The sequence below is a fragment of the Cibotium barometz genome, chromosome 20 (genome assembly GCF_041138505.1).
Source record: "Cibotium barometz isolate CiBa-2024 chromosome 20, ASM4113850v1, whole genome shotgun sequence".
Classification (NCBI taxonomy): domain Eukaryota; kingdom Viridiplantae; phylum Streptophyta; class Polypodiopsida; order Cyatheales; family Cibotiaceae; genus Cibotium; species Cibotium barometz.
The window spans coordinates 21,430,840-21,453,509 of record NC_141065.1 but is presented as its reverse complement, the minus strand read 5'-3'; the positions used below and the strand labels follow the sequence as shown (position 1 = coordinate 21,453,509).

At 46.6% G+C, this 22,670-nt stretch overlaps 1 protein-coding gene across 5 annotated transcripts in view; it reads left to right on the top strand.

Annotated features, from left to right (window-relative positions):
• The window catches only part of LOC147627660 (HIT-type Zinc finger family protein), a 47,924-nt gene extending 26,614 nt beyond the window's left edge, over positions 1 to 21,310 (top strand). For 3 of the 5 annotated variants that reach the window (XM_086814582.1, XM_086814580.1, XM_086814579.1), the window contains 3 exons: positions 20,538 to 20,626; positions 20,747 to 20,797; positions 20,919 to 21,310. In XM_086814582.1, coding sequence (XP_086670708.1) covers positions 20,538 to 20,626; positions 20,747 to 20,797; positions 20,919 to 20,951 — 173 coding nt within the window. In that variant the 3' untranslated portion in view covers positions 20,952 to 21,310. Of the gene's footprint in view, positions 1 to 19,840; positions 19,884 to 20,289; positions 20,504 to 20,537; positions 20,627 to 20,746; positions 20,798 to 20,918 lie in introns of those variants that run through there. The other 2 variants (XR_015268286.1, XM_086814581.1) reach the window with 2 other exon arrangements.
• The last annotated feature ends 1,360 nt before the right edge of the window (positions 21,311 to 22,670 follow it).

Genomic DNA, 22,670 nt, shown 5'->3' with positions numbered 1-22,670 from the left:
GTACTGTACGGCCTGTCTGTATGGGCAGTTCTGTACGCAGCCAAACACCAGCAGCCAGACGACTCACGCTTCCCTTCTCCTCCACGCCTGAAGCTTGCACGCTTCCTCAAAAGCAAGAGAGAGAGAGAGAGAGAGAGAGAGAGAGAGAGAGAGAGAGAGAGAGAGAGAGAGAGACGTGTTAACTCCAAAAGTGGAGTTTCCTCTCTCCAAAAATATCCTAAGGCCCTTACTTTAATATTTGGGCCACTTAGGCCTAGTGGCCACCCATGGTTAGAACATTAAAAATATTAATGTTCTTGGTCCCCCTTCACACCTGAAGATGTCCACACATCATTCCCTTTGTCTGGGCACCCCAAATATGAATCATTTAATATTTATTCTGCTCAGCAACCACCAGGCCCACACTTGTGCTGTTCCATTTTCACAGGGTCATGACATACCCCCCTCTTGAAAAATGGCAAGCGTCCTCGATTGCATTCTGGTGATACAGCAAAATAGAAAATGTACAATATGGCAAGATCAGCATTCCAATCTCTCTAAGCCATGCACATGTAACAACATTCACTGCAAACCAATGGCGTAGTAGTAGTCCAAGTTGTATACCAATGTGAACCATACACAACCACAATATCCAATGTGACTAGTACACATATATCATAGAAGTTCCATAAATAGATGTACTGTCAGCCATCAGTACCTTCGGGTGAGACAAAAATTGCACCAAGCGACCTCTAGATGTCATCTGAGCCTGTCTGTATCAAGGGAGTGGAGGTGCTACCCCCCTCTTGAGCATCAGGTAATGCTTCAGACCCGTGCTCTGCTGAACCTGAATGAGCCATAACAAGAGTTGGCTCTAACTCAAAGGCATCGAGATAAAGCTGCAAAACCTGAGGTGAATCTGTTAAGTCACCTTCCTCCATCCACTTCGCATCCATCGGTGAATAGTTCTTGAACTTCACAAGATAGCGATGGGAAACTTTACCTCGTACCTTTCTTTCCTTATGTGCCAGTATCTGCTCTGGAATAAGAATCTCATCAAGTTCCTCAACTTCCGGCTGAGCCTCATCGGATACATCCTCAGGCACATCCCCATGGAAAGGTCTAAGGAGACTCACGTGAAATGCATTGTGAATCCTCCAGTGATCTAGTAGCTTCAAGCGATTGGCCACCTCACCAATCTTTTCCAAAACCTGAAAAGGCCCATAATAGTGCATGCTCAACTTAGGGAATAAGCGCTCTTTACCCTTCATCTTCTTGAGCCTAGCCTTTTCAAAGCGCAAAAGAACCCAATCACCCAATGCAAACTCTAAAGCACGTCTGTGACGGTCTGCTGCTTTCTTTTGCTTTTGCTGAGTTTTCTGGAGTGCCAACTTAACTCTCCGATAAGCTTCATCCATACTCTCCACATACTGATCAGCCTCAAAGATCTCATCCTTTGTATGCAAAATAGGTGGTACCTTCTTCCCTCCTTCCACAATCTCAAAAGGCGCCTTGCCCGTCAAGGTATGGACAGTGTTGTTATATGCAAACTCCACCAAAGGAAGATACTTTTTCCATTGTTGCATCGACAAAAACCCATCTCTGAGAGTATAATGATCATGCCGCTGCCCTCAGACATTTGATCATACAACCTGCCAAAATCCTCATCATGGGCATATTGCTCTTTCATTTCATCAAGCTCATGATGATAAGCAAGTGAAACTGCTGAGACCTGTGGCTTGCGTGACAAAGCATCTGCCACAACATTCTTTTTACCTTCCACATGCACAATCTGGAAGTGGAACATAGACAAAAAGTTGGCCCATCGCAAATGCTTCTCTGAAAGCTTAGTTTGCGTGAGGAAATAACGCAAAGTCTGATGATGTGTCTGCACAGTGAAATCAATCCCAAGCAAATAGTGTTTCCATGTAGAAAGAGCATGAATTACAGCCAACATCTCTTTCTCATAAACTTGTAAATGCTTCTCGGCATTTTGTAATATTTGACTCTCATAGGCTATCACATGTCCTTCCTGCATGAGAATTGCCCCAATGCTGTTTCCACATGCATCACATTGGACAACAAAAGCTTTTCGGAGGTTCAGTAATACCAATACTGGATCCGAAGTAAGCTTTTCTTTAAGCTTTTTAAAGTCTGTAATTTTCTGATCAGCCCATCTAAACGGAGTTGCCTTCTTTGTTAAGGCATGAAGGGGCGAAGCAATTTCAGCAAAATACCGTATGTACCGCCTGTAATAGGAACACAATCCCAAAAAGCTGCGTACATCATGCACGGTCCTAAAATGTGGCCAATTAAGAATTGCTTCCACCTTCGATGGATCCATACGGACTCCATGCTTAGACACAATAGGTCCCAAGAAATGTATCTCTTGCAAGAAAAACTCACTCTTCTTGCCATTAATAACCAGCCTATGGTTCCGGAGTTTTGCAAACACAATGGCCAAATGCCTTCTATGCTCCTCCTCAGTTTGTGAATGCACAATCATATCATCAAAGAATGTGTCCACAAACGCTCTATGAGGCCAGAAAATCCTGTCCATCATTCTGTTAAATGTGGCAGGTGCATTTGTCAAACCAAAGGACATAACCAAGAACTCATACAACCCTAACGTGGTTCGAAATGCTGTCTTATGCACATCCTTGGGTCTAATACGTATCCGATGATACCCGCTTTTCAAGTCAATCCGACTAAAGACTGTGGAGCCCTGTAAGCGGTCTAAAATGTCATCGATCCTCGGAACGGGGAATCGATTCTTGATGGTATTCTTGTTCAGTGCCCTGTAATCAATACACATGCGCCAAGAACCATCTTTCTTTTGCACTAAGAGTACAGGTGAGCAAAAGGATGATGAGCTAGGCTGGATCAACCCTTTATTCAACAGCTCCTGTACCTGACTCATAATTTCTTCTTGTTGGGCTGCACTAACACGGTACGGCGGTCTATTTGGTGGAGTACTACCCGGAATTAGATCAATGGCATGATCTTCTGGCCTTTCCCGAGGAAGTTCTCCTGGCAATGACTCGGAAAAACAATCTTGAACCCACATAAGAAATCAGTCCTGTCCTTATCTAACGTAGACAAATTAGACTTAGACTCATCATCTTTTGCATACTTAGTACGCGGAAAGATGCTTTTTCATATTACTGATGAAATTGCCGATGCTGATACAATAGGAACAGATTTCCCTTTTAGCTTTACATCGAAAACATGTTCTTTCCCTCTATGAGTCAAAGTGATCTTCCTATTGTATGTATCCACCACCGCATGTACTCTGTGGCACCATGGCATTCCCAACAAAACATCACATCCATCAAGTGGCATGATGAAAAACTCTTCATTGTCCACATAACCTTGCAAATGAAGCCTGAGCTTCCCAATAATAGGAGTGACAGGTTCTGCATACCCAAGACAAGCCATGTTAGCCTCGTATAAAGGCCCCATCTCCTTTGCACGAATCCCCAATCGGCCAGCCAAATCCGGTGAAATAAAGTTGGCTCTAGCACCTGTGTCAAAGAATATCAAGGCATTTTGATCTCTCACTTTGTCCCATGCCCTGCACAACTCAGTCTCTTCACCACCTGGCTGTTCCCCAACAAGATCAGGAACTAACCCTGTAGAAGGTTTTGGTTTCTTTGACTTGGGCTCTCCTTTGGTGTTAGAGTCTTTTTGGGACTTTCGCTTGGGACAATTAAAAGACATATGTCCCTCCTCTGTACAGTAAAAACATTTCCGAGCATCCATCAAAGCCTGTCTCTCCTCAAGAGTTCTCTTGGGCATTGGCAGCTTCTTATACCGCTTCTGTGTAGAGCCTTTTGCATCACGCGAAGCATGCCCTGACTTTTCAGATTTCTTGCTTGAGTTTTTACTGCCTTTAAATCCAGATGAGACTCCAGTGAGTAACGCATTGGCTGTCATAGCATCCTCTATCATCTGTGACATATTTGTTACTCGAGTCTTTATGCAATAGTCACGCACTTCCTTGGACAGCCCACAACAATACTTCTCCACCTGCTCAGACAAAGGCACTGCACGATAAGAAGTAACTGGGAGCAAAGCTTCCCAAAACTTCTTATTATAATCTTCAAGATTTTCACACTTTGATGCATCCAACTTGTGCCATGTTGTCATTACATCCACCTCAAAAGTAGATGTGAGCCATATGGAAGAGAATACCTGTTTAAACTGTACCCAAGTAGATGGTGCTATGCCCTGTAGAAGAAGAGTAGACCACCACTGCAATGCATTGCCTTTGAGAAAAGTCGCAGCTTTTCTCACCTTAGAGGACTCCGTGTAATTACCACCAGAAAAAGCAGCATCAAACTGCTGTAAGAAGGTAAGTGCCTTTAGTTTATCTTTGGCTCCACTGAATGTATCAAATTTCACAGCAGCTCCCCCTTCCTTATAATCCTTCGCCTTACCCATAGGCGTTAGATTATCGTAAGGAAGTGGCTTCACAAGATTGCTACCCCCAGCATTCATGCCCATCATAGGGTCAACATTACCAATTCCCACACTTGGCATGCCATACATTCCAGCCATGTTTCCAAACATACCATTATGCATACCGGGCTGCATGCCCCCATACATATTTCCTTGCATTCCAGGTTGCATGTCCCCAAACATATTTCCTTGCATTCCGGACTGCATACCACCATACATATTCCCTTGCATACTAGGCTGAAAATTTGCTCCAAAAGTCCCTGGCATACCCATGCCTCCCTGAGGATAACCCCCAGTCATGGATTGGAACACAGAGCCACCACCAAAATAACCTGGATGCATAGACTGCTGAGGAATAGATGGCTGTCCGAAAAAGGAACTCTGTGAGTTAGCACCAAAAGCATGTTGCATGTTCGGAAACTGTCCAAAAGATGGATCCTGTGGGAAGGCACCACTATGACCCTGAGGTGGGTTCTTAGAACGCACTTTCTTCTTCTTTTCAGGCTCAGAATGGGATCTCATAAATTCAGCAAACTTCTCACTTTGTGTGAGCTGCATAAACACATCCATTACACCGGCCAAACGATTTTTAAACTGAGCATCGTCTTCCTCTTTACTAGGCATATCTTCTGGCTGTGTTACATCCTTATATGTATAGGTCAGTACCTGCACAACAGCCGCCTGCTGTCTGTTTTTGCCAACGCCGCCTGAACTAGCGCCGCCTGAACTTGTACCTGCAGTCGTACAGCAGCCACATGGACTGTACCTGCAACTGTCGACTGCACCTGCCTGCAATAGAACTGCAGCCGCCTGTACTCTGGTCACTAGCGCCGCTTGCAACCACAGCCGTCACCTGTTCTGTACGGCCTGCAGTCTTTAGGTCTGTATGGGCAGTTCTGTACGTAGCCAAACACCAGCAGCCAGATGACTCACGCTTCCCTTCTCCTCCATGCCTGAAGCTTGCACGCTTCCTTAAAAGCAAGAGAGAGAGAGAGAGAGAGAGAGAGAGAGAGAGAGAGAGAGAGAGAGAGAGAGAGAGAGAGAGAGAGAGACGTGTAACTCCATGGTTAGAACATTAAAAATATTAATGTTCTTGGTCCCCCTTCACACCTGAAGATGTCCACACATCATTCCCTTTGTCCGGGCACCCCAAATATGAATCATTTAATATTTATTTTGCTTAGCAACCACCATGCCCACGCTTGTGCTGTTCCATTTTCACAGGGTCATGACACCTCGACCATGAGAACTTCCTTATTGCATCTCTCAATGGATGTGATGTATTGGTTGACAAACCATGGATGATGGCATGCTTGCCTTGAACTTTGCAAGAATTACAAGACAAATAAACTCTCTTTTATGTACAAAGGTCAAGAGTATCTTACAGATGCAAGCGAATTGGGTGATACTATCCTTGTTGTATCGCATGTGCAAATCAATAAAGCAAAGAAAAAGAGTGTTTCTTGGTACTTGGTTTTTGTACGTGATGATGTGGAGTCAAGCTTGAAGCTCCATAGTTTGTAAGTGTAAAAAAAAACCGTATTTGATCATACTGTATCACAAAATTTCATATCGTACCAAAAATTCTTGTATGGTATTGTGTTACCATGACAACTATGCTCTGATACCACTAAAATACACCCAGCTAGGTGTGAACGTTCTTGGATACTGTCTCTGAAATAGATAGCACGTCAACATTGTGTCACGAGATCGGCGGAAACGGTCCCGCGACGCCTTTGCCGCACGCGGTCTTCCACGATCCATGCTTCATGAAACGGCTCCATCTGCCCGTCGAGCGCGTCTCGCACGTTTTCCTTGTGGGTCTCACTGATCACTTGCGTTCGTGCTCGGCTTGGCTCGGCTCCCTCGGCCTCATCTCGGGTCTTGCCTTCCATCCATGATCCGCCGGCCCGGCCGCGTCTCGGCCCGCCGTCGGCACGGCACGGCTCGCCGATCCGCTGGTCGACCGTTTTCCACCGTTTTCGGTCCCGACTCCACGTTCGGCCCGATCACCGTCAAGGCAGGGAGGGGAACCGCCGGGGCACTCGGCACCCGCGGAACCTCCCCCGCACTCGGGAAGGCCTAACGTGCCTACCTGGTGCGTGAGTGTGTTCCTAAGGTGCCTACCATGGGTCCGTGCTTTGCCTCTCCTTGCATCTCCTCCCCATGACACCATGATGACCTTCACATTAGCTTTGTTTCCTGACTCTGCACCATCACCTTGAACCTTTGCGTTCTGATTGTGTCTTGCCATACTGCGAAGAACCAGTCTTCTTAGACGTCATCCCAACAAGCTCTGCTTGGACGGCTAGGTCCCAAGTTTTACTTGCTTGAACTTTGTCTCAGGCCGTACCTTTTGTTTTGCACCCACTTTGCCCTTTGGCTAGATTTGAGTGCTTTCCACATCCAAGTCGCCTTTGAACTTCAGTGAGCCAGCTGCCACTCTGGGCCACCCAATTGCATGCACACTGCCACTTGCACATCCAACTGTTTCCATTTTCTGGTAACTTGGGGAGCCAAACTACTCGAGTCCACTCGCCCAATTCCAGTTGTACAAGTTCACGCCCTCAGTGCTATGTGCCCGGCACTACGGTTCCATGTCCTGTGCTTGAGCGTGTTGGGGTAAAGGCGTTATGCCCACCCTTATAGTGTGTACAAGCCCATAAGTTATAGTACATAGTACACTTAGTACTTTTAATGTACTAAGTGCACTATGTGTACTAGTGCAATATACATGTGTGATAGGGGAGTCACACACTCACACTTGGTGAGTTGACTTATCCCCACAACTCTCTCTCTCTCTTGCTTCTCTGTGTATGTCTCCCACATGACCTAACCCTAATTCTCCCATCAACTGGTATCAGAGCTTTGGTCACCAGGTTCTCCTCCCTCTTCTGCTCTGCTGGCCGCCCCCCCCTTTTGATTCCTGGTCGCCCTGCTGATTCCTGGTCGCCCTGCTCCTTGCAGCACAAAAGGGGCTGGCCAACCAGCTGCCCACGCAGCCAGCCCACGTGGCTGCCCAGGCTGCTACTCGGTGAAGAGGCCAAAGGAGAAGCTAGGCGAGCGAAGAGGCGAACTCAGGCGATAAGCTTGTTGCGCTTTGTGGCCACCAGCGGGTGCTGCTGTAGGCGGGTGGCGCTCATAGCGAATACGTCAACACACGCTAATCGTGTAGCGTGGCTGAGGCAGCGAGGAGGCTAGCGCTGGGCGTTCATATGCTAGGCGAAGGCACACGAGCGAAGAATCGTTGGGCGGAGCCCGTCTTGTAGCTTGGCACTAGGCGAGCGAAGCGCACAGCAGCAATACGAAGCACAAGGCTTGAGCGAAGGCGAATACAAGGCGATTCTTGGCCAGTAGCGAAGGGAGCCCGTCGACGTGATTGGCGTCTCTAGTCCACCGACGAAGGGGTCTCCATTCAGAGGCTCGATCACTTGGTACTTCTCCTGAGCGCGGATAGCAACTGGCCTGGCAGCGATCTTCTTGGGCAGAGCCGCTCCAAACCCGAGACCTATGCCAAAGAAAGCGTTGTTGAGGGGACGGCTAGCTACCCTGGAGGAGGAGGTGGTCTCACGGCACTGTCTCGAGCTGTGGAAGCCATGGCCGGACCCTTTGAGCGGCTGATTGGGCAGCTTATGGAGGATGATCCCCCCGTAGCAAATCACAAGAGCACTCTTTCTGCACCAACAATCTGCAGCAGCAAGAATTGCCCCCATCTCCTGCAACAGCTTGCAAATTGAAGAAAAATCAGAAATTACAAGGTATTTTCCTCAATTTTTTTTTGGGATTTGCAATTGAGCAAGTACAATCAACAATTGAGCAGATACAGGTGTCAAATTGCTCAATTTTGAGCAAAATTGGCAAAATTGGGTGACATTGGTCACAATCAGGATCAATTTGCAGGACATTGGTCACAATCAGGATCAATTTGCAGGAAATTGGATGTCGAAATTTGGGGCTTTTGATGTAATTGTGCAATTAAGCACTCATACATGCTGTATGATGTGAAAAATTGCACATTTGGGCAAAATTGCAGCAAATTGCAGTGCAAATCAAGGGGCTTTTGTGCCGATTTGGTTGATTTGCATGCAGGCAATCGCATTTGATGCTGTGGATAATGTGCTGATGCCTTACAAGCACTCAATGTGCCTGTAAATCAAGGGGCTTTCATGTATTTGATGTATATGTGGCCAGGGGGAAGCATCGTGAACACTCTGGATGCCTTCATGTGCGTCAATGTACCATGTATGATCAGCAATTGATCTTAAATCAAGGGGCTTTTCAAGTTTGTATGCTTGTTGAGCTTGGCAAAGCAGCAGGCAAGACATTTATGCCTTGAATCCTCAAAAATCAGCTTGCAGTCAAGGGGCTTTTGCCCAATTTCTGTTCGGGACTGTTGTATGCAGTGTACAGGACTGTAAAAGTCTGATTTTCACTCATTTGGACAGCCAGGAGAGCATTTATTGCTATTGTACCTGCTGGTACAGATTTGGCACAGCTTTGTGCAAGTTTTGGCATGGCTGTACACTGTTTTGAGTGACCAAAAGGTTCAATTTCAGCTGCTGAACTTGCCGGTACAGGTTTGGTACATCATTGGTGAGCACTTAGTGCTGCTGTACAGTACTTTGGAAGGGCAACAGAGCACATTTAAGGTGCTGTCCAAAATCTGCAGCAACCAGATTTTGGTGTTTTCATCACATAAAGTGGGAGAAAAGTTGCATTCTTGCTTCCGCAGTGGGAGATAAAGCTTGGGAGAAAAAAAATTGTGAGCACTTTGTGTGCTTTTGGTGCAGTGTTTGCACATTTTGCAGGGAGTCAGGCATTGACAGGTTGCATTTTGCTATGGCAACCACAGGTGAGAGCTCTTCATTGCTTCACATCAAGAAGCTTGAAGGCTCGCATAATTATGATATTTGGCAAACCCAGTGCTACAATGTGTTGCTCCAGAAAAAGCAGCACAAGCCTATCAAAGAAAGGGGTGTGATGCCCGCTTCTCTTACTGCTGAAGAGTGGGAAGATATGGATGAGCTGGCAAGATCTACTATCATGTTGTCTGTGTCAGACTCATTACTTTTCAGCATTCGTGAAGAGAAGACAGCTTGGGGAATGTGGCAGAGATTGCAGGACTTGTATGCCCAACAAAGTGCCTCAAGCAAAGTGTATTGGTTGAAGAAACTCATAGGCCTTCAGATGAAGGAAGGGGCGTCTATGACAGCCCATCTAAATGAGTTTAATGGTATTGTCAGCCAGGTCATTAATCAAAAGTTGGCAATGGACGATGAGTTCAAAGCCACTTTTTTGTTATGCACTTTGCCAGAGAGTTGGGACACATTCAGGACAGCCACTAGCAATTCGAATGCTATGCTGTCATATGCAGATGTTGAGGGTGCTCTTCTTCAAGAAGAGATGAACAGGAAAAACAACTCTGTTGGAAAGTCCAATGCAATGAATGCACGTGGGAGATCCCAGCAAAGGGGGAAAAGCCAAGAAAGGGGAAGGAGCAAGTCTCGCTCCAAAAAGGATTTGGAATGCCATTATTGTGGCAAGAAGGGACACATTAAAAAGCAATGCTACAAATGGAAAAATGATCAAAAAGAAAAGGGAAAAGGCAAAGACAGAGAAAGATGAAGCCAAAGATGTAAAGCCAAAGGGCAAAAGTGGAGTCAAGATTGAAGAAATCAATGTGTCACATGCAGGTGGCAGTGAGGATGAGGTCCTATTTACTTCTTCACTTGATGCCCATTCACTTCTTACAGGTGGTCATGGTATGCACTCATGGATCATTGATTCAGGTGCCTCCTTTCATGTCACAGGTTGCAGAGACTTGTTTGTCAGGTACACTGCTGGCAATGAAGGAGTGGTTTATTTGGGTGATAACCATGCATGCAAGATTCTTGGCAGAGGTGATGTGAGGCTTGTATTTTCAGATGGCTCACAGCTTATGCTCCATGATGTCAGGCATGTGCCTGAGATCAAGAAGAATCTGCTTTCTACTGGACAGCTTGATGATGCTGATTATGTTACCACATTTGGTAGTGGAAAGTGGAAAATTAGTAAGGGCTCACTGGTTGTTGCCAGAGGCTCTAAGGTGGACACTCTTTACTTTATGCATGCAGGTGTTTGTCACCATGCTAATGTAAATGCAACCGAGCTGCCGGAAATCTCTATGTGGCATAGCCGGTTGGGACACATGAGTGTCAAGGGAATGGAGCAATTGTCTCGTTTGGGTTACTTGCCTTCTCTAAAGTTTTCAAGTTTTCAGTTTTGTGAGCATTGTATATATGGTAGGCAACTACAGTGCCCCCACAAGAAAGCTCTTGGACAGAAAGATGCTCAGTTAGAGCTTGTGCATACAGATGTATGTGAGATGCCTCAGCTTTCTTTGGGAGGGGCAAAATACTTTGTGTCTTTTATTGATGATGCCACACGCAAGGTGTGGGTTTATCCTCTTCGTTTGAAGAGTGATACATTCTCAGTGTTTCAGAAGTTTGTTGCTCATGTTGAGAATCAAACTGGCAAAACACTGAAGGCTTTGCGTTCCGACAATGGGGGAGAGTATATGTCCAAACAGTTTCAGGACTTTTGTGATGCTAAAGGCATCAAGAGGGAGCTCTCTACTCCTTATGATCCTCCACAAAACGGGACAGCAGAGAGGATGAACAGGACCATTCAGGAGAAGGTCCGTTCTATGTTGTCACATGCTGCATTACCTCATGGTTTTTGGGCTGAAGCTGTTATGACAGCCGTTCACCTTATAAATAGGTCACCTAACACGAGGCTTGGTGGGAAAGTGCCAGAAGAAGTATGGACAGGGAAGCCTCCGTCATACAAGCACTTGAGAGTGTTTGGTTGCGTTGCGTACGTGCACATACGCAGGGAAATGCGCACCAAACTTGATCCCAAGTCTCACAAATGCATATTCCTAGGATATGGTGACAAAGGTGAAATGGGGTATAGACTTTGGGATCCCATGAATAGAAAGATCATACGCAGCAATGATGTCATTTTTGATGAAACATGCATGTATAAGGAGCCTGCAAGGCAACAGGAGCCTAGCAGAGTCATCTTTGATGATGATGGACATCATGGACAACAACAAAGGGCTGTAAATCAGCCATTACAGCAGGAAAACCAGCCCTTAAATGGTGCTGAAAATGGTCCAAATGGACAGCCAGAGATGGCAGAAGATATCCCTATGGATATACCACAGTTAGAGGAGATACCGGGCATGATTTTTCAGCCTTATGGCATGGAACAGGAGCCACCAATGGGTGATATGCAGGCTGGACAGCAACCTGCAAATGATGGTCATTGGGTACGGAGGTCCACTAGACCCTCCAGAGCCCCTGACAGGTTTGTTCCTGGGGTTGACTACTTGATGCTCACTGACTGTGGGGAGCCCTCATGTTATAAGGAGGCTTTACAGAGGGCAGACAAGGCTCTATGGGAGCGTGCCATGAAGTCAGAGATGGATTCTCTGCATAAAAATGGAACTTGGAAGTTGGTGCATTTGCCTGCAGGCAAGAAGGTTTTGCCATGCAAGTGGGTATACAGGCTCAAAGTTGCACCAGATGCAAAGCCAAGATACAAAGCCAGGTTAGTGGCTAAGGGCTTCAAGCAGGAATATGGTGTGGACTTTGATGAGATCTTCTCTCCAGTGGTCAAAATGACCACACTTAGAGCTGTGTTGGCTTTGGTTGCGCATGATGATCTGTACTTGATTCAGATGGATGTGAAGACTGCTTTTCTTCACGGTGATCTCCATGAGGAGATATATATGTAGCAGCCAGAGGGTTATGCAGTAAGTGGAAAGGAGAAGCTTGTATGCAAGCTGAAAAAGAGTCTTTATGGGCTCAAACAGGCACCAAGGGAATGGTATCATAAATTTGATACATTCATGAAATCCCAGAAATTCAGGAGAAGTGACATAGATCACTGCCTGTACACCAAGAAAGCTTTGGATGGCAGTCTATTGATTCTCATTTTGTATGTTGATGATATGTTGATTGCCGGGAAATCTCGTAAAGAGATGGATGCCTTGAAGAAGAGGCTGCATGAAACCTTTGATATGAAGGATTTGGGTGATGCAAATCACATCTTGGGTATGCGGATACTTCGGGACAGAAATCAGCATGTGTTGTATTTGTCTCAGAAGGAATACATTGGCAAAGTCTTGCAGAGGTTCAATATGGACGGGGGGAAGAAGACTAGTACTCCTTTGCCTCCATATGTGAAACTCAGTGCTATGGACAGCCCACAGTCGGATAGAGAGAGGGCTGATATGGCCAAGATTCCGTATGCTTCAGCTTGTGGCAGTCTCATGTATGCCATGGTTGCTACTAGGCCGGACATTGCATTTGCAGTGGGAGTGGTTTCTAGATACATGGCCAACCCTGGCAAGAAGCATTGGGAAGCAGTGAAAGGTGTCATGAGATACCTGAAGGGCACACAGGATTTGTGCATTTGCTTTGGCAAACAGGATGCATTAGTGCATGGTTACACGGATTCGGATTATGCCGGTCATCCAGATAACCGGAAGTCTACTACCGGTTATGTGTTTACATTCACAGGAGGTGCTGTGTCATGGATATCCAGGATGCAGAAGTGCACAGCCTTATCTACTACAGAGGCCGAGTATATTGCAGCCACAGAGGCATGCAAGGAGGCATTATGGCTATCTCGGTTAGTGGTTGATTTGGGCTATACAGGGGATATTCCATTGTTGCATTGTGACAGTCAGAGTGCCATTCAGTTGGCAAAGAACCCTATCTTTCATGCAAAGACGAAGCATGTAGATGTGAAGTATCACTTCATCAGAGAGGTGATAGAGAACAAGCAAATTCAGCTTGTTAAGATTCATACGGATGACAACCCGGCTGATCTGTTGACGAAGAGTTTACCTCCGGAGCGGTTTGCTCATTGCAGACACTTGATGGGCATTGGATGAGGCCAGTTTCAGCCTTGATATGGCCTTGTATATTATCATGTACATGCTGATTTTTTCTTGTCCTTCATTTAAGGGCACTTTGCCTTTAAGTGGGAGGTTGTTGGGGTAAAGGCGTTATGCCCACCCTTATAGTGTGTACAAGCCCATAAGTTATAGTACATAGTACACTTAGTACTTTTAATGTACTAAGTGCACTATGTGTACTAGTGCAATATACATGTGTGATAGGGGAGTCACACACTCACACTTGGTGAGTTGACTTATCCCCACAACTCTCTCTCTCTCTTGCTTCTCTGTGTATGTCTCCCACATGACCTAACCCTAATTCTCCCATCAGAGCGCTTGCAAGTAGTCACCTTCATCAAACTTGCTTTCCAAAGCCATTCAACTCATGAGCCGTACAACTAAAGTCCACCTGCTCGAGTCCAGTTATACCCGTTTGCTCCTTCATACAGAGTGCTATATGCCCGGCACCACGGTCCTTAGGCTGCAGGCGAGAGCTCCCAAGTAGTCCCCTTCTTCAAACCTGTTTTTCCAAGTCACACAACTCTGTTCCTCTGCAACCCTTGTTGACTTGATTTGGCACGTTCCCGCTCAAAGAAACTTTGCCCTCCCCGGATTGCTCTAGTTTGGGTCGTCATGGGCCCCAAAGCGCTTGTGGCACCTTAGAACCCATGGGAGAAGTCGGTGGCGCCGCTTGACGGCCCGCACGGTGACCTTGTGCTCCGCTTGACGGCCCGCACGGTGACCTTGTGCTCCGCTTGACGGCCAGCATGGCCACTTCCTTGGACCTTGCAAGGTCCGCTTCTCTTTATTGGGCAGCGCGTGCACTACTTCGGGCTACACCGCCACATGGGGACCCTTCTTGGTCCGGAGTTGCTTCGGTTGCCCAGGGCTCTGGGTGCCGTCGCTCGGCCTTACCCTCATCCAGGCGAGTCTTCAGTGTTACGGTGACGCGTGCACCTCGGCGGGCTACACGGCCACAAGGGGGACCACTCTCGGTCCGTGCTTCAGTTTTCCGAGGGGATCGCAACCCGCGCGGTCCGTTCGAAGAAATTCCAAAGTTCAAGCAGGTAAAACTTGGGACCTAGCCGTCCAAGCAGAGCTTGTTGGGATGACATCTAAGAAGACTGGTTCTTCGCAGTATGGCAAGAGACACGTAGAACGCAAAGGTTCAAGGTGATGGTGCAGAGTCAGGAAACAAAGCTAATGTGAAGGTCATCATGGTGTCATGGGGACCTAAGCAGGACTAAGTGGAGGGACTTTGCGCCTTGGTGAACAGGAACAGGCAGATTCTGGCGTAAAGGTCAAGACTGCCTGAACAGGTTTCAAAACACTTTGGTTGGAGCATGGCAAAGCAAGTCTTGGTGTCAAGGCAAGCTAGAGCACTCAAGTCAGTTGAACAAAAGCCGAAGAAGTGCAAATGTTCGGATCATAGTTGTTTCTCGTACGCGTACGAACCTATTCGTACGTACGAGTCGTACGGTACGATACCGTACGAATTCGTACGATATCGTACGGTACGAGTTAGGTTTTTTTTTTTTCCCCCCCCCCCCCTCCCCCCCCCCCCCCCAAAAAAAAATTTTCCCTTAAAAAAAATTTCCAAATGCTTAAAAAAAATAGAAACCCTGCTTTACGAAGATCCCAAATGCTCGCAATACTTTGCAACTTTCGTGTCCACTCAGTATTCCATATGGGGTTGTGGAGAGACCTAAAAAATCTGGCGAGGTAGACTGGTAGTGTACACTTGATTGGTAGGATGAGAGAATCTTGCTACATCACTTGGGGATCCCTGGTATAGGTAGGCTAGACAATTAGATTCTCAAGTTATGCACAAGGGAGAACATTTGGACATGGCCATTTTGATCTAGAGAGGAGTCCCTAAACTTATCACCCTAGATGCACTCCTCGTATTTGTGCAAGGACGGTCCCTTAGTCATAAACGCTACACTGGGAGACCTTTGGTATTGCATTACCCATCCAGGTTCTTTTTTGGAGACAATCGGGAGATCCAACCGGGAGAGACACATATTCATGTACTGGTTTCTCAAGCACTGTAGACTCCTCCCCTCCCAACCTTCCCTCACATTCAAGCTTGAAGCTCCATAGCTTGTAAGTGTAAAAAATAAAAACCGTATTTTATCGTACCGTATCCCAAAATTTCATATCGTACCGAATATTCCCGTACGGTATCGTACCGTACCGTATCGTATTTTCGTACCGTGACAACTATGGTTCGGATGCCAAAGGTTCGCGGTGGTTTCATTTGGTGTCAGGTGGGGCTAAAGGCACTTTGTCACAGAGAACCAATGCACTTATGTACCGAACAGGTTGAAGCAGGGCATCAAGGTCCATGGCAACCAAGTGCAGCGTTGGAAGTGGCACAAGATGTGGCGAACCAAGTTAGAGTCAGTGAGGTGGGCAACTCTTGTCCATAAAGATTTTGCACAAAGAGCTCAAGGGGCATCGACGAGCGACAAGGCTCAAGACAACGCTCCAACGCAGAGGAATGTGAAGTCAGATTTGAAGATAAGATGTTGCAACCAAGTTGGTGTCAACTCGGCGGACAAGTCTCGACTTCCTTGAAGGCTTATGCATTCCGGGCAACACTGCATTGCCTCAGGTAATCACTCTTACTCAGCTTAGACAGGAGCCACGGCGAGACCACGTAGTCACCTCGCCAGTTTTGTGGGGATTGGGGGACTCTCAAGCAGGGGCTTGAAGTCCGGGCCATTTAGATGAAAAGAAAACACAAAAATATGCACCGTCTTTTATTTGTAACGGGTTAGACACTGACGTTGCTGATGGCTATAAAGCAGGGTAAAGACCTCCCGCGAGTATTTACTATCTATCACTATGCACATAGAGCATTTTATGAGGTGCATACACTCAACCTTTGGTTTCAAAAGTAATTGACGAGGGCGTCAATTCTATAAAGGGGGGTGTATGTGACATGGGATAACTATCCAAGGGGACTTGGTGCCTTGAGGGTATGCTAGCCCGCCCCGCATATAATGCATCTATATGGGGAGGAGGTGCAAGGAGAGGCAAAGCACGGACCCATGGTAGGCACCTTAGGAATGCACTCACGCACCGTGTAGGCACGTTAGGCCTTCCCGGGTGCGGGGGAGGTTCTGCGGGTGCCGAGTGCCTCGGGGGTTGCCCTCCCCGCCTTGATGGTGATTGGGCCGAACGTGGAGCTGGGACCGAAAACGGTGGAAAATGGCCGACCGGTGGACTGCCTGGCGAGCCGTGCCGTGCTGTGCGGTGCCGACGGGCCGAGACGCGGTCGGGACGGCAGATCATGGATGGAAGGCAAGACCCGAGACGAGGTCGAGAGCCGAGCCGGGCACGAACGCAAGTGATCGGTGAGACCCGCAAGGAAAACGCGTTGCTCGTCGATGCCCCTTGAGCTCTTTGTGCGAAATCTTTATGGACAAGAGTTGCCCACCTCACTGACTCCAGCTTGGTTCGCCACATCTTGTGCCACTTCCAACTTTGCACCTGGTTGCCATGGACCTTGATGCCCTGCTTCAACCTGTAGTGCATTGATTCTCTGTGACGAAGTGCCTTTGGCCCCACCTGACACCAAGTGAAACCACCGTGAACCTTTGGCATTCGAACCTTTGCACCTCTTCGGCCTTGGTTCAACTGACTTGAGTGCTCTAGCTTGCCTTGACACCAAGACTAGCTTTGCCATGCTCCAGCCAAACTGTTCCGAAACCTGTTCAGGCGGTCTTGACCTTTATGCCAGAATCTGCCTGTTCCTGTTCACCAAGGCGCAAAGTCCCTCCACTTAGTCCTGCTTAGGCCCCCATGACACCATGATAACCTTCACATTAGCTTGGTTTCCTGACTCTGCACCATCACCTTGAACCTTTGCGTTCTGAGTGTGTCTTGCCGTACTGCGAAGAACTAGTCTTCTTAGACGTCATCCCAACAAGCTCTGCTTGGACGGCTAGGTCCCAAGTTTTACCTGCTTGAACTTCGTCTTAGGCCGTACCTTTTGTTTTGCACCCACTTTGCCCTTTGGCTAGATTTGAGTGCTTTCCACATCCAAGTCGCCTTCGAACTTCAGTGAGCCAGCTGCCACTCTGCCAACCCCCCCATACTGCATGCACACTGCCACTTGCACATCTAGCTGTTTCCATTTTCTGGTAACCTGGGGAGCCAAATGACTCGGGTCCACTTGCCCAATTCCAGTTGTACAAGTTCACGCCCTCACCCAGAGTGAAACGGTCCAGCGACGCGTTTGCCGCACGCGGCCTTCCACGATCCATGCTTCATGAAACGGCTCCATCGGCCCGTCGAGCGCGCCTCGCGCGTTTTCCTTGCGGGTCTCACCGATCACTTGCGTTCGTGCTCGGCTTGGCTCCCTCGGCCTCGTCTCGGATCTTGCCTTCCATCCATGATCCGCTGGCCCGGCCGCGTCTCGGCCCGTCGGCACGGCACGGCTCGCCGGTCCGCCGGTCGGCCGTTTTCCACCATTTTCGGTCCCGACTCCACGTTCGGCCTTCAATACTGAGTATATTATTGGAGTAGGCGGCCTTCAATACTGAGTATATTATTGGAGTATTTTAATTTGTACAAAGTTCCAAGGGCCTTAAGCTAGATAATCTATGCAAGTGCATTATGAAAGCATATTGCCCAAACAAAGTATTTGTCGGAGTAGTAGTCGATGCCAGCCTCGTCGAAAGAGTCAAAATAACTTGGCCACCAGTCTCATACACCTAGAGGGATGTGAACGCGAAACTGTCGTTCCGAGACCACGCACAAATAGGTGCTCTCGTACTAGAGCCTGGCTCAAGCCTCCCAGATACGAGTACACGTACGTGTCAATAGCAAGTACTCAAACAGGTACACTTGGTGCCGGTTCACAGCACGTACATGTGGTACTGTAGATGTAGGATGATATTTAGCAGGTACAGTAGGGTTTCCAGCATGTACTTGTAGGTATAGTTAGGGTTTGAGTTTGTACTTGCAAGTACAATTAGGGTTTTAGCTTGTACTTGCAGGTACAGTTAGGGTTTCAGTCTGTATTTGCAGGTACAGTTAGGGTTTCACCTTGTACTTTCAGGTACAGTTAGGGTTTCAGCAGGTGTAGTCAGGTACAGTAGGCGGCTACAGCAGGTACAGCAGGCACACAGTCGGGTGCAACTGGTACAGTAGACAGCTACAGTAGGTACAGGAGGTACAGTAGGCTTTCCAACCAGTACTGCAGGTAGAGTGGTACAGCAGGTACAAGGTCAGGTATTGCTGGTACAGCAGGTACAATTGGGTATTGCAAGTACAGCAGGTAGAGTAGGCAGCTACAGCAGGTACAATGTAACGTAGCAGAGAGCACACTGAAGCTAGTCGATTTGCAGACAGAGAGCAAGGGAGAGATGCGCCAGCTGCTAATTGTGAGATAGCATGAGAGAGAGAAATTGTGAGGGAAAGTTGGTGGAGAGGAGGTGGAGGGGGTCCAATCCCCTCCAGTGCCCTTAAGTATATGGTGGGCACTGCACAAGCCATTAAATGGCGTCATGTGGGTGAGAAAGGGAGTGAGGGTGCCCACCAGGCTAGCTTGACAAGAGTTAAGGAAATGGGCCTTGGGCACTGGCCACCAGGTGGCCTGATATTTAAAGTGAGTTTGAACTTCTACGGTTATAAAACCTTTGCAAATAAAAATAATGTTAGAAATGATACTCACCACTTGTTCGCATGCCACAAACTCAGTCAGAAGACATGGCATTCGCATGGTTCACGGGTGGGCGTCCCCTGTCCGTGAACTGGACATGTCATAGCAGGCAGTCACACGAAAACAAGTCACGCGAAATCAGTTTCAAGCAAGCAGAGATGCGTGCACATGCATTATGCAATGGATATATCTCCCGTTCCTGGAACCTGAAATAGCATGTCTCCCCTTCCCAAGTACAAAACTGGCTCAGTGGGAAGCCTAAACTGGGATCCGTGACAGTGGGTTCCACGTCCTAGCGACACTACGGGTGACACGAGGCCTGGCCTCGATACAGGTGACACGAAGCTGCTTGGTCTCCCGTACCTTGGCACAAAATAGGAGGAGAACACTTGGGCGGACAAATGGTGACAGGGGAAGATAAAACGGGTGCAAGAGAGGGGGGGATCAGGGCGGGAGAGTGAAGGATGGGTGGGGGGCAGCAGGAGAGCAAGGGCAGAACTGGGGGGTGGGGGGTGGGGGGGCGCGCTATGCGCACAGGCCGAGCTGCTTGTGTGCTTTAGTGTTTTGTTTTGGTTTGCACAAGGTTCTCACGTCCTGGGCCTTGTCTTTTGGTGGCTTAGGGCCACATTCATCCCTGCCACTTGCTCACTTCCCCTCTGTGCTTTGCACCCAATTGCCATTGTTTGGCTCTCAACACCTGTTTGTTTTATTTAACCGGTTTTCGCGAGGCTGAATCTTTGTCACCTTCACTGATCCCTGTTTGCTTTGGTTAGCAGGAGGTTATAGTTTCCCTGCTTGTACTCTTCAACAAGGCCACAGGTGACCTTCTGGACTTTCTTCTCTTTGGCCAATCTCCTTTCCAAATCCAACATGTTTCCATTGCACACCATTTTCAATCCACAAAGAGGGCACTCATATGTGTTTACCCCCACATAGCACACTTATTGACCACCTTAATCAGGAGAAGGTTTTAGTTGTCCTGCTTTGACTCTTCAACCGCCGTAGTGGACCTGCTGGATCCTTGATCCTTTAGCTTAACCTTTTCAATCAATTCAGATACCGCACCTACTGATTTCACCTTCCATTCTGTTTATCTCTTACAATTCTTTTTATTCAGCCAGACGTCCATTAGATTGTCTTTCTTGCATTGCCAATCCTATCAAACTTTGCATTCCTTCCTTTCTGCATCTGTCTTTCCCACTACTTCTCTTGTTTTGAACAAAAGGTTGACAAGCAGGGAGCAAGTATGCATCACCAATTCAACATAGCCTCCCGGCCTTTTGCCGTAAGGTGCCCAACTGGTGCCAACCTCCTCATTTCTCCCTATTCTCCACTAACTGTTGCATTTTTGTAACATAGAGTATTTCTATGGATACCAAATCCATGTGATTATACTTTTTCTACAAAAAATATTAGTCACATTATCATGGCCCAACAAAATGACTCTAATTCACTTAAAGGGTTTCATAACAGCTGCTTCAGAGGAGTTACGAGGTATGCTGAAAGATCCGGAGCTTCAACTGCTCATCAGGAAGATCGATAGCTCATCTGATGTACAGAAGGTCTGTTGAACTCTAAAAATTACTGAGAAAAAAAGAGTTGGGAAAATCTTTACATATTTTGGTTACTCTTTCTCCTGCTTTTCCAGCATTAGATTTTATATAAAACAATGTGTGCTGCAGGATCTAAATATAGCCATGGAAGGGAAATTGTTCAGAGAATTTAGAGACAAGGTGAGTAATTTTGATTGCTTTCTGCCTCTTCATTTCATATTTCGTGATGAATGTCTTAGGAAGCATGTGATTACGGTGCTTATATATTAACTCATGCTGGTCCTATGGTTCGTCTGCACAGATACTTGCAATCTTAAATCCAGAGCAGGAGTAGCTGAGCATTTACATACATGTCTTCGGACTTTTTCTTTTCATCTTAAATCTAGAGCAGGAGTAGCTGAGCAATTACATACATGTATTGGGCCTTGCCCTTGTCATCTATCTGTCTGAAGCCTTGACACTTACTGGGAAAAAATACAAGGATGCTATTCAAGGAAAATATGGGCATTTGGACCCTTCAATATGCGAAGGGAGGTTTTTGCATAGCCATTCAGGCACATAACTATGGATTTTGGTGAAGGACCTAGATGAGTAAAGATTGCTAGGATAGATTCAAGATGAACCGTATTACCTTTTCATCATCTGCAATATTTGATGAGCTGCAATGCTCATCAGCTAAATGCGTTTTAAAGGTCAGTAAATTCTTGATTTTTTTTTGAAAACCCGAATTTCTTAATGGAAGTGCATTCAAGGAACTTCCTCAAGCATAGATAAAGTTCTTGATATGTCGCTTAAGAGGAGGAAAACCCATCAAGCAATCCACTGTGCTAGAGCCACCCCGTGGAGGAAGCAGGTTAGGACATCCAGTTGTAGATCAGCAACTCATGCATGGCCCCCATGTCCAAGAATCTCCTGATATATGTAGTCATGTGAGCAGTTTCAGATTAGCCATCAAAGCTTCCTTGCACAAGAGTGCATGAGTGGGGCTTTGCCATCTATTGTATCACATCAATAATATAGTTTTATTCTCTGCCTTTGTTACTATGCAAATTGAATTTGAAGTTTTGCGTTATGAAAGATCCTACTTTTTGTGAGTGATGTGCAACCATGTGCATGCATGCATCACATATTGTATTCTTTTACACGGTATCAAAGCGTCGGCTTGGTACCAAACTTCCTTACTAGTTAGTGTGTAATTGTACTTTAAAAAAATGACATCTTTTGCAAAACCCCACCACCACGAGCATTTGGTGCCAATAATAAGTGTGGTGTGTGTCATTGTCACTAATATTGAAGATAGCGTGCAAGCTAAGGTTCAAAATGTCTCCATAGATGGGCTATTGTATAGAGCCAGCATGAGACCTCAAATCTCTTAGGGATCTAGAATCTAAAAAATGAGCTTTCAAAAGAAAAGCTAAATGAAGGTAAAGTGATGGGAGGTATCCCTCCCCTAAACTGAAGACCTTCAAGACTAGATAGTTGCAATTGGCATGATTGTTTTGTCCACAAATCTTGCTTGTCGCTATCTCAAGTTATTGCTCTCTAAAGTTGATAGTTTTGTCACCTCTTTGAGTGTTGGTGTTAAGACAACTCCTCTCACCTTTAAGGAGTTTGGTTCATTACTTTGAGATTAGGAGATGGGGATATAGAGTTGCAGTGGTGGTGACCATGCTTTCTTTGTAAGCAAGGGTAAAGAATCTAGCTATTTTGATAAGAAGAAAAAGGTGAAATGCTTTTACTGTAACAAGAAAGAGCAAAGAAGGATGTAGCAAAAAAAAATAGGCAGATGCCAAGAATGACCCTCTTAAGACCAAGGAAGAATCTATTATGCTAAAAAATAGAGCCTCTTAAAACCAAGGAAGAATCTATTATGCTAAAAAAAAAGCTCTTTGTTGCCAACGTTAAGCATGTTTCAATGGGTAATGATATAGAGTACTTGATTAAAGGTACAAGTGCTATCTTACTCAAGCTTCAAGAAGGTTATGTAAAAAGTCTTTTATATGGTTCCTTATTAGATTTTTTTTTCATTGATAATCATATCACAATAGAAAGA